At 47.2% G+C, this 15,446-nt stretch overlaps 1 protein-coding gene across 1 annotated transcript in view; it reads left to right on the top strand.

The window, feature by feature from the left end:
• LOC126522739 (uncharacterized) overlaps positions 1 to 15,446 on the top strand; it is a 193,648-nt gene that overhangs the window by 171,081 nt on the left and 7,121 nt on the right. Inside the window, exons 3-5 of the mRNA XM_050171526.3 lie at positions 9,232 to 9,393; positions 11,357 to 11,713; positions 14,187 to 14,417. Of these exons, the coding sequence (XP_050027483.1) occupies positions 9,232 to 9,393; positions 11,357 to 11,713; positions 14,187 to 14,417 (750 nt within the window). The remainder of the gene's footprint in view (positions 1 to 9,231; positions 9,394 to 11,356; positions 11,714 to 14,186; positions 14,418 to 15,446) is intronic.

Here is a 15,446-nt window from a genome sequence, read left to right as displayed (position 1 = left end):
GAATTGGATTCTCACATCTTGTTAATCATGACCATATAGGCAAAGTTGCGTGCGTTAAATAGTTGTTCTAACAAGACGCACACCGAGAACACGCGACCCGCCGCGGTGACGTAGTGGCTTTGGGGATTGCGCTGCCACGGCCGCTGGATAAATGCACACTGTGCATCTTTCATCGATGACGCACAGTGTGTTTTATCCAGCCGCCACGGCACTGCTAAGCCCGAGCACGCGGCATCAAATCCCGGCGGCTGCGGCCGCATTTCGATGGCGGCGAAACGCAAAAAACGTCCGTGTATACCGTGCATTGGGTGCACGTTAAAGAACCTCAAGTGGTATAAATTAATACGGAGTCCCCACTGTATATGGCGTGCCTCATAATCATATCGTGGTACTGGCACGCAAAACCCCAGAATTAAGAAAGGAACCGTGATTACGGAGGCAAGATGATGACGCATATACTAGCCCGTTGTTGAGAAGAACAGCGGGCCCACCGTCCATTGTCTGGATGACGGGATTAAGCCGGCCATTCAGGTAGACGTCCGGCGCACGTCGATGTTACGATGAAACTTTGCGCGCAAACTCGGGCCGAAATTTTTCGCTGATGCTTATTCCCTCCCCTCCCCCCTTTCTCGCCCACAGGTAAGCGTTTATTTGTTGCCCGCCTTGGCCTTCCTCCTATTGGCTCTCTCGCTCCAACTTTCCGGACACAATATCGCAAAAATTGAATAAATTCTTTCTCGTTTCCCTAACTTTCATCGCGCACACGTTCCTTGGGAGCTCAAAGCTTTCACGATGCCTTGGAAATAAACGCACGACCTAAGGAACACACCATCTGGCTATCGTTTTCCATTGGCTACAAGCGGGCGACTTGATACTCGTATTCGCCTTGCGTGGGCGCCATCTCGCGCGTTCGCCACCTCGGGCACCGCCGTCTTATGCATATGGCGCCAAGTATAAAGCACACCGCGCATGCAGGTCTGTCGCCAGAGTTAAATTCAGCCATTTCGAACAATGGGCCATTGCGAAGCGCGCTTGGTGGGCAGCCGTATACTATATATTCACTAATGCTCGCGGCATTGCCTTGTGGGCGCAGACTTCCGGTGTCATTGTCTCGCAAAGCCAGTCTTGGGCGACGCGGTGACGCAGGCGCGTTTCCCACCGCAGCGCGATCAAGATGGCGAGGTGCATTTTTCGTTCGCTTTATAATCTTTGCTTCCGGCGCAGAGACGAGGTAGAGAAAGGGGATGATGTTTTCCGAATACGGTACGCGATTGATACAGTGCGCAGTGAGAAGGCCCCAACTGCAGCCATATAAACGGCGACCAGGTGCAAACAAGGTTATCACCTTGGGTTACTTGGCCCAGACGGCGCTTCCGAATCGATCCTTCGCCGAAATGTGGGTCCGTCGCCCTTTTGTTCACATTTGTTCGCCGAATATACGCTCTGTTTACGAAACCTGACGCGAGATGGTGTGCTTGCTATGGTTCACGGATGCCATTTCAGTGTGTGATCTGTTTGAACAGTTTGAACTGTTAGTTTCAGTGCAGCCGAGTTGCCCTTACTTTATACGTTCTAGACGGGGGGCAAGTTCAAACGTGTGAATCTCTTCAACATTTCTTCCGGTGCCTTTAAGTGTACGCAAGGAATTTGATTCTGCCTCAAGTATTACGTATAAATAAACTGCCCGCAGAAGCTTCAGCCTAAATTTGAGCTTTCGAATTTTGCGAACTTCGCGGACGAGGCGGGTAAGAATATAATTACGTAGACAAAGTTGCGGTTGTATGACACTCGCGTCCGGTGAGCTTTGCGAATGCGCATCACGTGACTCCTCTCATCGAAGGCGCCTTTCTTGTCTGGTTTCCTTAGTCAGTAAATCGGGACGAGAAGCTTGAGAAAGCTTGAGAAACCTGGATTCTGATATCACGTGCAGTTGTACTAAAACGATACCATGTGAGGGCGTCATCATTTGTTTGGGAAACGAAGCTGTACACACGAAGTCTCTAACAAAGTTAAACATTAACACAAACTTGTTTCCATGGTGCGCTTGCCATTCTAACTGCACAAGTTGCGCGCGTCACCGAATGCAATATCTGCCAACAGTCTTTCACAAACTGCCATACGGCTTGATACGATGATGTAAACTATTCGTTTGCACTAAACGATTTGTTCCAGTTTACAACACGCCAACTAACTTCAAACCGGGTTGGTGCGGAACTAATGGTGTACGTCCTAACGACGCATACAAACGCATTTAAGTACAATTTACATATCTTTTTTTTCTCCGAGCAAAATCAGATCAGGTCACAAGAGGTTCAAAAAGAGGACAAAAGAGAAAAATATACACCAACGAGACAAAGTATAGCTGGAGGCGTTGCCTGTCGAAGAGCCAAATATCTGTCCTTCAATTAGCGCTAACCGAGTCTGCTAGACGGACAGCCCGTAGGAAATAAAGCGTGACCGAGCTTCATAAGTTCCGCCGACGCCTCTTATCGGCGGTGATCAGGGCTGCACTGAAACTGCCCCAGGCTACGCTGGAACGCTACACCGTGTGCACTCCCTCGCTAGACCGCAGCAAGAGCAAAACTATAATCGCCTTCGCGCGTGGCCCACTACTAAATGCAGGCAATGGAACGACCTCCCAATGAAAACTTTCAGCTCTTGCACGCACCAATTATGGCAGCACGCGCTCCTGTTCCGCGAGTGCGCCCGTGCTAGACGATCGAGTGGCTTGTGGTTATCGCGTGCCGGCGTTAATGATTACCCTCGTGTAAAATTTGCAATATCGCAATAGCGGTAGCACCCGTCCAGTACGCTTCGCGTTCCCTAATGCTTTCCTTGGCACACTCGTGGCGCGAACAATGTGGTTTCGGTTCGGAAACTATACCGCGCGCGTTGGCGCAGCAGATCGCTCAGTCGGCTTCGCGAGTTATTGCTTCGAGCGCGCAAGGCGTTTCGGAGTGGAAATCTTGTATAAGCTTCGGGCCAGATTAATCCTTACGGCATTGCGGCTTCTATCGAATGCACACTGTTGCCTTTGGGCGTCAGTCAATCAACACTTACTGCGCCTGGATCACGTTGAACCTGACCGCGACACGTTATGTGTCATGATTCTCCGGTTGGACCATTTTGCGAAATGGGCTTCTCTTCGCTAATGTTTGCTACGGCTAAATTGTCTTACGTTTACTATTGTCTTCCTTGGATATATATATATATATATATATATATATATATATATATATATATATATATATATACCGCAATAAGTTAAGCGTTAAGCTTAACCTCACAGAGGGGAGGTTAAGCGTTGCGTGGAAGTTTGAAATCACGTGGGATCACGAGCGCATTTCTTTTGATGATGCAAGCAGCTGAAATCCCCTTCGAATACGAGGATATGGGAACGTGGCCGCGCTATATCTCTCGAGTTTGGCAGCTTGCGAGCAGTTCAAGCGAGCAGACCCGAAGCGTTTCTTTGCAGTAGCCTGATTAAATCTCTACGCTTAGCACCGATTGCACTTTGTTTTTGCTGTTCCTGTAGTTATAATGTATCTGATGGATGACTCATGGGAGAAGTTCTTGTGAAGACAGCATGTACGTTCTGTGTCGGGTTTCTGCAGAATTCCTGGCTCCTTTCACGACTGCAGTGTTGAAAAGGTCGAGTCCGCAGATGTGCGAGCCGAGGCATTAGCATAAACTTATCTGGCCTCCTGCCTGCTGATCGGCGCGTGCTTCTATAGTGATAAAGGCTATTTCCGTTAATGTAAAGTATATGAATGTCACGCCAACATATGGCGACCACAAACCGAAGTACTCTCACAGTTGGTGGCAGCAATGTAAAAATAGGTGGAATAACTTTCTTTTTTTTTAAGCACGAGTGTGCCGTTCAGTGCACGCTTGTTTAGTGACATTGTATTTCGACAAGTCAGCAAGAATTTAACCTCAACAGCGCACACAGCGCTGATTGTGTGTCTTCCTTGTGTCTCCTCTCGTCTTTGTCAATACCCTGCTTTGTTCCCCTGCAACGATGTGTGAGTGATCCTGAATATTTCAATGCCCGCCCACCAAAGTCCATCAGGTGGCTGGTCTTTCAACTCATTGATCATTTAATGTATTCGGAAGTAGTCCATTCGTACTGACATATCACCGTGGCTACACGGCTGCCAAACGTGCACATGTTGCAGGGATGTTACTTTGACTCGTTGGCTTCTTCAAAACATTCGTGATTACCTAGGAACTATTTGACTGAAAACGCGTACCTGCTACACAGGTTTTGCAATTTTCCCATACTTCACGCTACGTGCACAGTTATTGTGCTGGTTGTGGGTGTACTTCTCTTGCTCAATTCGCGCTTAACTGGGCTTTTTGTATTTCCCTTACGTTGAGTGTTCACGTTCTCCATGAAAGTGAACATGCATGTCTGTTAGTATATTTCTGCATGAAATTGCTTGTTACTTCATATTCCCTTTTTATACAGCTCACTATTTTTGCCAGTTGTAGCAGCTGGCGCCAACTTCTATACCCGCGTGATGTCATTGCGCGTCGCCAGAAACTCATCTTGAGTCTCTCGTGTAAAATTCAACTTGTGAAGATGAACGATTCATTAAAATAAACTGTGAATATTTTATTTGGTTTCTTCTTGCTTTACCCGCTTCCGCATGGCACGTAAATAATTTTAGATTCCCGTGTCATCAGCACATTTCGATAGATTGTATAACGAACGCGTCGAGCGTCGTCCACATCCCTGTTTTTGTGCTGCTGCCTTCTTAACCATACACATGCTTATTCATCATAGCACACGCCCACTAGCCCAAAAGCAGGACCGGCAAAGCTCCCGTCTCCTGTGTTCCAATGGAATGTAGATGTAAGAGGTAAAGTTTAAGGTTAATTTATACGATTAACGTCGCCAAGCATATTGAAACCAATAACAGGGACAGTGAATAAACGTTGTCAACGTAAATGACAAGACTGTGTTTCGCTACCTCCTAGCAAAGCAGCAATTAAAGTTCATTATGACTTGTTCCTTGCGCTGCGTGACCTCCTGGGACAGCTTGGACAAGTGTGGAACGCCGCCTTTTGTGCCTTCTGTTTGCGATAGTTTTCTTTTTACCCCGGCCAGCATGTGAACTGCGAGTGGTTTATGCAGTCTGAGTGTTTGTGCACTTTCTTCGCGCTGGCATACTTGTGTGCTTATTTTCCCTATAGTAATGGTGGGTAGTCGAACAAGGAATGTTGCTTTAAGCCAACGCTTCGACGTTTCGACAAGGGGACGTGTCTTCATCAGGGCAGCAACTGACCAAGGCAATTTGCCTTGTCGATACGTTCGCTTAAAGTAACATTCCTTGTTTGGCTACCCCTCATCATTTCAGGTTTCCACGTTCCTTTGAACTTCTGTCTTGTTTTATTTTCCTTAAAGTAGTACTGGCAAATATTTCCGAAGTTGTACAAACTCTTTCGCACAACTTTCGCAAGTTAAAAGAAGAAAGAGATGACGCGCAATAACTTTGAAGATAGTTAAATCCGTACACACGAGATACTTTAACTGAATACTAAAATTGGTCGCGAAACGTCGTCCTGGCGGTACTGACATTATCGTGACGCAATGACAGAGCGACATTTGCTCACGCCGTGTAGCAATAAATCTAGGTGTGGTGGCGTCGGCCCTACAAAGTATTCTCGACAAGAGACCTGTGCGCGTGTCTTCAGTGTGCGATCGCGTGGGGCAGCCTCGGCGATCGCAGTGAGCCAGTGTATCGTGACGTAGTGACACACCCACCTCCTGACGAGTTGGATTTCTCAGTGCGTCACGATAAATTGGATCACTCCGTTCCTGCAATCGCTGCGGCTGTCGCACGCTATCGCAACCCGATGACGCGCGCGCAGCACTCTTCTCCACTTATTTAGGGAACGACGTCATCATCATCATCATCAGCCTAGTTACGCCCACTGCAGGGCAAAGGCCTCTCCCATACTTCTCCAACTACCCCGGTCATGTACTAATTGTGGCCATGTTGTCCCTGCAAACGTCTTAATGTCATCTGCCCACCTAACTTTCTGCCGCCCCCTGCTACGCTTCCCTTCTCTTGGAATCCAGTCCGTAGCTCTTAGTGACCATCGGTTATCTTCCCTCCTCATTACATGTCCGGCCCATGCCCATTTCTTTTTCTTGATTTCAACTAAGATGTCGTTTACCCGCGTTTGTTGCCTCACCCAATCTGCTCTTTTCTTATCCCTTAACGTTACACCCATCATTCTTCTTTCCATAGCTCGTTGCATCGTTCTCAATTTCAGCAGAACCCTTTTCGTAAGCCTCCAGGTTTCTGCCCCATATGTGAGTACTGGTAACACACAGCTGTTGTACACTTTCCTTTTGAGGGATAGTGGCAACCTACTGTTCATGATTTGAGAATGCCTGCCAAACGCACCCCAACCCATTCTTATTCTTCTGGTTATTTCAGTCTCATGATCCGGATCCGTGGTCACTACCTGCCCTAAGTAGATGTATTCCCTTACCACTTCCAGTGTTTCGCTACCTATCGTAAACTGCTGTTCTCTTCCGAGACTGTTAAACAGTACTTTAGTTTTCTGCAGATTAATTTTCAGACCCACCCTTCTGCTTTGCCTCTCCAGGTCAGTGAGCATGCATTGCAATTGGTCTTCTGAGTTACTAAGCAAGGCAATATCATCAGCGAATCGCAAGTTGCTAAGGTATTCTCCATCAACTTTTATCCCCAATTCTTCCCACTCCAGGCCTCTGAATACCTCCTGTAAACATGCTGTGAATAGCATTGGAGATATCGTATCTCCCTGTCTGACGCCTTTCTTCATAGGGATTTTGTTGCTTTCTTTGTGGAGGACTACGGTGGCTGTGGAGCCGCTATAGATATCTTCCAGTATTTTTACATATGGCTCATCTACACCCTGATTCCGTAATGCCTCCATGACTGCTGAGGTTTCGACTGAATCAAACGCTTTCTCGTAATCAATGAAAGCTATATATAAGGGTTGGTTATATTCTGCACATTTCTCTATCACTTGATTGATAGTGTGAATATGGTCTATTGTTGAGTAGCCTTTACAGAATCCTGCCTGGTCCTTTGGTTGACAGAAGTCTAAGGTGTTCCTGATTCTATTTGCGATTACCTTAGTAAATACTTTGTAGGCAACGGACAGTAAGCTGATCGGTCTATAATTTTTCAAGTCTTTGGCGTCCCCTTTCTTATGGATTAGGATTATGTTAGCGTTCTTCCAAGATTCCGGTACGCTCGAGGTTATGAGGCATTGCGTATACAGGGTGGCCAGTTTCTCTAGAACAATCTGACCACCATCCTTCAACAAATCCGCAGTTACCTGATCCTCCCCAGCTGCCTTCCCCCTTTGCATAGCTCCTAAGGCTTTCTTTACTTCTTCTGGCGTTACCTGTGGGATTTCGAATTCCTCTAGGCTATTCTCTCTTCCACTATCGTCGTGGGTGCCACTGGTACTGTATAAATCTCTATAGAACTCCTCAGCCACTTGAACTATCTCGTCCATATTAGTAACGATATTGCCGGCTTTGTCTCTTAACGCACACATCTGATTCTTGCCTATCCCTAGTTTCTTCTTCACTGTTTTTATGCTTCCTCCGTTCCTGAGAGCCTGTTCAATTCTATCCATATTATAGTTCCTGATGTCCGCTGTCTTACGCTTGTTGATTAACTTAGAAAGTTCTGCCAGTTCTATTCTAGCTGTAGGATTATAGGCTTTCATACATTGGCGTTTCTTGATCAGATCTTTCGTCTCCTGCGATAGCTTACTGGTTTCCTGTCTAACGGCGTTACCACCGACTTCTATTGCGCACTCCTTAATGATGCCCATGAGATTGCCGTTCATTGCTTCAACACTAAGGTCCTCTTCCTGAGTTAAAGCCGAATACCTGTTCTGTAGTTTGATCCGGAATTCCTCTAGTTTCCCTCTTACCGCTAACTCATTGATTGGCTTCTTGTGTACCAGTTTCTTTCGTTCCCTCCTCAAGTCTAGGCTAATTCGAGTTCTTACCATCCTGTGGTCACTGCAGCGTACCTTGCCGAGCACGTCTACATCTTGAATGATGCCAGGGTTCGCGCAGAGTATGAAGTCGATTTCATTTCTAGTCTCACCATTCGGGCTCCTCCACGTCCACTTTTGGCTAACCCGCTTGCGGAAAAAGGTATTCATTATACGCATATTATTCTGTTCTGCAAACTCTACTAGTAATTCTCCTCTGCTATTCCTAGAGCCTATGCCGTATTCCCCCACTGACTTGTCTCCAGCCTGCTTCTTGCCTACCCTGGCATTGAAGTCGCCCATCAGTATAGTGTATTTTGTTTTGACTTTACCCATCGCCGATTCTACGTCTTCATAAAAGCTTTCGACTTCCTGGTCATCATGACTAGATGTAGGAGCGTAGACCTGTACAACCTTCATTTTGTACCTCTTATTAAGTTTCACAACAAGACATGCCACCCTCTCGTTAATGCTATAGAATTCCTGTATGTTACCAGCTATTTCCTTATTAATCAGGAATCCGACTCCTAGTTCTCGTCTCTCCGCTAAGCCCCGGTAACACAGTACATGCCCGCTTTTTAGCACTGTATATGCTTCTTTTGTCCTCCTAACCTCACTGAGCCCTATTATATCCCATTTACTACCCTCTAATTCCTCCAATAACACTGCTAGACTCGCCTCACTAGATAGCGTTCTAACGTTAAACGTTGCCAGGTTCAGATTCCAATGGCGGCCTGTCCGTACTTGGCCACAACCTCCTATATGAATACAACGACGTCATCATTGATGTTCAAATTCATGCTCCAGAGACGGCTTCCATTGAGTAACAGTTCTTTAATATTGTGACTCGTAGAGAGCCATTGCCAGGGCGTGTATTAGGACACCACTTTTTCACGCTACATCGGCTCGCTAGGTCCTGTTGCTAGGTTCTCCTGGGTAGCGAAACCAAGAATGGTTTGTAGAAGTAAGTGTTGCTGTAAATTATTTACGACGCTGTAACGAGTTGCTGTATTTCTTTTCTAGAGCTTAGAAAGCGTAGCACTTGATTTAACGTAGAAAAATGGACAACTCGAGCACGTCGCGTCAGAACTCCTCTAATCGTTGAAGCTTTTGTACTAAGTGGAAAGCGGCACGATCGGGCTTATACTTCATCAGCTCTGACTGAACACACACTCACACACACGCTTTCTCTCTCCCCTAAATTTTCTGCAGCCTGCACAGTTTGGCAATGACACGGCCACCAAGTCGGCGTTCCTGTTCAACCCGAGAAGGAGGAGCGACAAGTTCCCCATTATGCGGCCCAGGCTGAGGACCACGACGAGGAGCCCACTGCCCGACCCGCCGCCAACCACGCCCCGTCAAGAGAACTTGCAGGTGTGTCTCGTACGCTGTGGGACTGAGCTGGAGGTGCTACGAAATCAGTGTGTGGCAAGGCAACCACATTGTTCGAGTGGCGAGGTTACACGCCTAAGTCACTTCTATATAAGTCATCATCATCATCGTTTGTACACGCGTTTCTTATAAAGGTGCCTGCAGGGCAATGGTAATGGAAGGGGGATGGAGAGTCATTAAATCACACATGTGTGAGCGAATATAATCACAGCTTATTTGTAAAAACCTGGAACAATACGTGCAAGCAGGCGCGCCATTACAATAACAATAATATACGTACAGCCTGCACCAATATGAAAGGGCACACATAATCTATGTTCAAAGGGGTGTTGCTTGCAAACATCAAGTTAGAGCCCAACTCACTGCTATTTGCAGTTTTCTTTTCGAAAAATTCTGTTTTATATTTAATTTCAAGCAGATACAACTAAAATTATTACTGGCTTCGAACGCAGGGCCGGCGTCGGTTTTCATACTGCGCAACCGGGAACATAGATAGAAGTAACGGCATAAATGACAATGGAAACAAAAGAATACCTTCACAGGAAGAAATTGTATCTCACGAAGACAAAACTTACAGAATAGGCAGTGTCGCAGCGCAATGCAGAACATTGCCTATTGTGAGGAGGCTTAGTAAGTTGCAAGGAAATCCGTTATTTAATTGGCTTGCGTTCGTTGCATTGACCTGGCTGGCTACGTTACACCGAGTTCACTACACCGTGATGTCACCATGTATTGCTGTCAAAATTGTATTTAATTATTTTCAGACAATCCTTAAAATACTTCAGAAGGTGGTTCTGAACACATTTCTATTCGTACCTCGACGCTATCCTTTATCTTCCGAATGATATCTAAAGAACGTTGTGCATTCATATTAGCTGCATTTATGCAGACCTCTAATAGGTTCTATTTCCTTCTAGTTTATTGGCATCAATTATTGCATTATATGCACGGCTAAGTGCTAATATGAATTATGATATGCTTTGTCAAAACTCTTGCACGAGTTCTGTATGTGTTGTTTAGTAAGTGAACCACGCAACGCAAAACTTGCAGATAAAAAAAAAAAAGACGTAACTCACGATAAGCTTTCTTGCAACAGAATGAACGAAATAAATGATGCCATGTTTCTCGCTGTCAGTTTCCACGTACTTTCGTATGTCAGGCGTCGTTTGTTTTCTAGCACATTTTAACGCAACCAACAGCTCCAATACCGCTGACTTCTGCACGCGTCTTTCTTTGAATACGAGTACATTGATGTGGAAATAACTGAGGAAACTTCAATTAGATGAACTGAAAAGCCGGGACATTTCAGTACGAGCGATATAATGTGAATGAGAATGCCGGCTTGCTTTTGACTGTGTCTGCACGCACGTAACGACTGATACTTGTAAAGCTGGCTTCGCCCCTATAAGACAACGTAACAGGAGAAGCCTGCTTCCGTGATTTCTTTCGTCGTCCAGGCGATAATTTGTTCACGTACGCGTGCAACCTAACCGAGAAGGTTACCATGACAGCAGTGTAAACGTCGTAAACTTTAACGTTGTGGGCGTGATTTACATATCGGAGAAAAGGAACTGCCGGCGACGCCTCGGCGCCAACATCACCGTTGACGGAGCCAATAAAATATGGATCGTACCTTATTCTATCGCTCTGCTGTGAAAACAAGCCATGGCTCAATTTTTTGGAACAGAAGCCCGCCGTCAGTTCCCGAAAAAACATGTATACGCAGACACTCCGAAAGGATCACTGCAATGAGGGTTAAACATAGTTCATGTTTAATTGCATAGTGCATTTAAAGGTCTGTACTCTCTAACCAAAGTAGAGAACACAGGCGAGCAAAGGGCGAAATGTTACCCGGATTTGGATTTTACCATTCGGGCGCCGACGTTTTCTCGAAAACGGCGTCTGTCATTGTTAACGCCCGCCTTGCGGCCGCGCTGGCGCGCAGGTGAAGCGGCAGGCGGTGCTCGAGTCGGTGCTCAAGCAGGCGGACATCTTCGAGCTGTCGTCGTCGGACTTCAGCCCGGCGGTGGCGTGGCCCGTGCCGCGTCGGCCGGCGTCGCGCCGGTTCCGGCCCAACTCCGTCACGCAGCCCTCGACGGCGCGGCCGCTGCTCAAGCTGCGACAGCCGAAGCCCACGAGGCCCCCCGCGTACTCGCTGGACGGCTTCGTGCCCAAGCCGTCCATCATCCGCATCACCACCACCGAGGCTCCGCTGCACATACGCAAGATGTACGCGTCGCCCAAGACCGAGGCGCCCCCCTTCCGCAAGAACACGCCACGCTTCGGAGCCAAGAAGTTCAAGGTACGTGCTCTCCCCATTTTCCCCGTTAATGCGCGGAAACGTCACAGCTATTTCCGCACGGCGGTTGACGTCGTCGCCTCCGTTATGGACTGTTTTATCTGCGTTGTGGCAGTACTGAGGTCACGACCCCAAAAAAACTACCGGCCGTGCCTTTCTTACGGCCAAGTCAGCCAAGGAAAAATAAGAGCTTAGTTCTATAGTTTGCTATAGGTACGTGTTCTTGATGTGTTCAGATATAAGGGACGTGCCTAATGCGTCGAGGTCATGTGTGCAGCTTCCTTGTTGCACTTAGTAGCAAAATCGATTCGTCAATCTTTATTACTCTGCAGCAAAACTGGTGCCGGCTTGAGACCTCTACTTATCTGTAGGCTAGTATATTGGAGCCGAAGCCTTCTGGGACATGTGTGTGTGTAAACATAGAAATCGTCTATAACTGAGCGGATACGCTGTGTCATCGGTGTTTCAAAAAGTGTTCGGCCTTTTCTGAATACTCGAACTCTGCGCGAAGGACAGACGAAACATATTGGTCCTTCAAGCTAGGTGACGCGGGCAAGTGCGAGGCAGACATTGTATAGAAATTGTATAGCCTTCATTTTTGGCTTCGTGCTAATTTTAGGGGAAGAACAATTTCTTCCTTTGCATTGGCATTTTAGCGGTATCAAATGAATTGTTCGTAAATAAATGAGTAGTTAGCCCAAATGGAGTGAAAGTAATAGAGTAACAGAGATTCGTGACCATTCCTTCCAACTGGTTGTGCTCTATTGGCATGAAATAAAAGAGAAAAAGATAATGTTTGAATGCTCTTGCTGACGTTATTCGTAAAAATTTGGATACTAAATTTTCCAGTTTCTCAAGGCTGAGATTCATGCACGTGTACGTGTTGACGGTTGAAGTTTAGGAGGGTATGTGTAAGTCGAAACGGGTGCCTGCCACGGTACTTTCGCGTACACAAAGGTTTTAGAAAATATGCGCAGGAAAAGGCTTGTTTGGGAGCGCAGAACATTTGTCAAAGACGGACCAAGAGTTGGGGTTCCAACTGCTTATTTCGATTTTCTTTTTGAACATTTCATTCACATTCGCACGTGTTTAAGGAGACTAAAGGTAGGCACTTAATCACTTTGGATAGCTGTGATACTCGTTAAGAACTCTGCGTTTCTCTGAAAGAAAACGAACTCATTATTTACGGAAAATGTGTTGGCCATGCTTTCCTTTCTGGAACCTCGCGTAAAAAACATGGCGATGGGGTAGTCACGGTGTCGTCGCTCACTCCGCTGTGCTTTCGCATATTTGGAGCGTTTCTCTTCTTTTTGTGTGAGTGTGTGTGTGTTTCTTTCCTTTTTTTTAATGCCGGGAATATCACCAAACGTTGCTAGGTTCAATGCCTGTTTTCCGTCGAGCTTAACGTAATACCTTTCTATATAGACAAACAACTAACTAACATCCAGCAAGCTTTATTTAAATCCATGACGTCACGCAGGCCTGGTGCAAGAAATTCGCGCGGGCGTAGCCACCCGTGTTCCGTTACGCGGTGTTTTATTGTGATAGCAATTACGGTGACAATCGAGCCTCGCCATCAAGCCGTCGGTAAACGCCACCATGCTGTCGTAGTATCGACGGTGCGCGTTCGGGCCACGCGTGTAGGTTTATAAGGTCTTCGGAGGCTCGAGGGACAGGTAAGTGGACGCACCCTCACTCTCCGTTTAGTCGACTCTGTGGCGGAGCCATCGCGGCGTTCTGACTTCCGGTGCTAGCACGAGAGTTATGCGCGCAAACACTATAGCTTTCCCGCTGAGCAGCTGTGTGCATGCCACACGGTGGTGCGTACAGCAATCTGCGCGGAACGCACAGTACACTTCAAGCAACAAACGCTGGCGTTTTCCCTTCTGTTTGATCACGTGCGCCACTGAGGTGCGACGCCTGCATCGCCAGTGGCGGCGCTCCACACCGCGCCAGCGTTTTGAGACGCCTGTCGGGGCGCTGTCTCTGCGGCGCAGCAGGAGTTGCTTCGCGTGCTGTGTCGCCGAGCAACATTTCGCCTACTCGTGTTCCTAGAACAGCGCCTGAGGAGCATCGGCGCAATGCTAAACCTTCTTGTCACCATCAGTGATTCGCCCTTCGGGCAAGAGAGAGAGAGAGAGAGATAAATTATTTCAGGGAAGGCAGAAAGGTCGGCCTGAGCTAGCGTGCTTGCTCTCAGGCAAAGCTTTCCAAGCCATGATTGTGGTGATACTAACCCACTTGGTGTTCCCGAAGTGTAAGTTAATTACTTGCCTAACTCAATATTTCTCATCACTGGCCCCTTCGAACGAGTGTCAAGTCTAATACAGCACTTTATTAAATAAGTAAGCTGCCCGTTGTATCTGTGAGAGCGCCTTACATGCACGCATTACCCGTTTGTCTATATTCGCTGTGTACCATGTTCTGCCACTCGCTCTATATCTCACGTTCGCTGCGTTCTGCGCCCCACTGACAGGCAAAGCCGCTGACGAACGACTACGACGACGACGGCCACTTCCGGAAAGGCCGCAAGCACCAGGACTCTGGCGGTCGCAAGAGCGTGCAGCGTATCATGGGCAGCCGGGGACCTCGTAAGGGCATCCCGGGGATCGATTACCCCAACTTCCACCGCATCCCGGCGACGGACTTCGACTGCAATGACAAGCTGTTCCCCGGCATGTACGCCGACACCGAGGCCGGCTGCCAGGTGGGTGTATGCGCACTGTTTGGGCGACAGCACTGTCACTAGAGGCTTACGCTGTCCGCAGGGCGAACGCGAGCACTGTTAAATGCATCGGCGAGGGCTCGCGAATATCTCGGCATCGAGATAGTGCGACGGGATGCCTTGTGTAGGAACAATTTTATCACGTGAATGTGCTCATACATTTGCCCACTGGAAAGCACGATAGCCCATTTTAGTGAGCGAACAGGAGCAGTTTTCAGTGCTTGCTAAATGCTCCCGGGAGAGGTGTATGTTTTGGTGTTAAATGTTTCTGTTCATCCACTGAACTGCTCCGTTAGACCAAATTTGATGGTGAAGACAGGAGCAGTTCAAGAGATTGCATAGTGCCCTCAGTACTTTTCGTGGATCAATTTTGAGAGCTTCTGTTCTCTCACTGAAACGCACCGCTATATCTAACTTTATACGACGAACAGGGGCAGTGGCAAGTGCTTAGAAAGTAGCTTCTCGAGGAGTTCGCACAGAACCAGAACTCTTTCGTGCCTCCGACACTGGTCTTGGAAAAACGCTTTTCGAGCACCTAAATGTGCTTCTCTCCGCCAATGGAATTAGTTATTAGAGAAAGGTAGATACACAAATAATTCTTAATTCGCTTCACAGAGGAGTATCCCGTGAATCAAACCATCTCTTTCTCCCCGCGAACTGTATGACCCTGGCGAAGTTGAAAATTAACCAGCGAATTTTATAAGGCCAGTGTTCCTGTCGTTTATGGGGAACTGTCCATATGACTAATATTTAGGCCCGATGCCCGCTGAGAGATAGAGCTGGAAGACTACTTTTATACTGAACTGTCAATGCATATAAGTTCACCTTATATGAATGTGCATATGATAATAGTATTGATCATCACATCCTTTCATGGGCACCGAAAACGGAGCAAACGAGCGTCCTTGTATTATGCGAACCCCACAGCCGGAAGTCGAACCCACGACGTCGTGCTCCACAGCATAACGCCATATAGTCACTGAGTCCTCTTTACTTCACCACACAAAAAAA

The sequence above is a fragment of the Dermacentor andersoni genome, chromosome 6 (assembly GCF_023375885.2).
Source record: "Dermacentor andersoni chromosome 6, qqDerAnde1_hic_scaffold, whole genome shotgun sequence".
NCBI classification, from domain to species: Eukaryota; Metazoa; Arthropoda; class Arachnida; order Ixodida; family Ixodidae; genus Dermacentor; species Dermacentor andersoni.
Note: the sequence above shows the minus strand (reverse complement) of the source record. Positions and strands in the feature narration are given on the sequence as shown.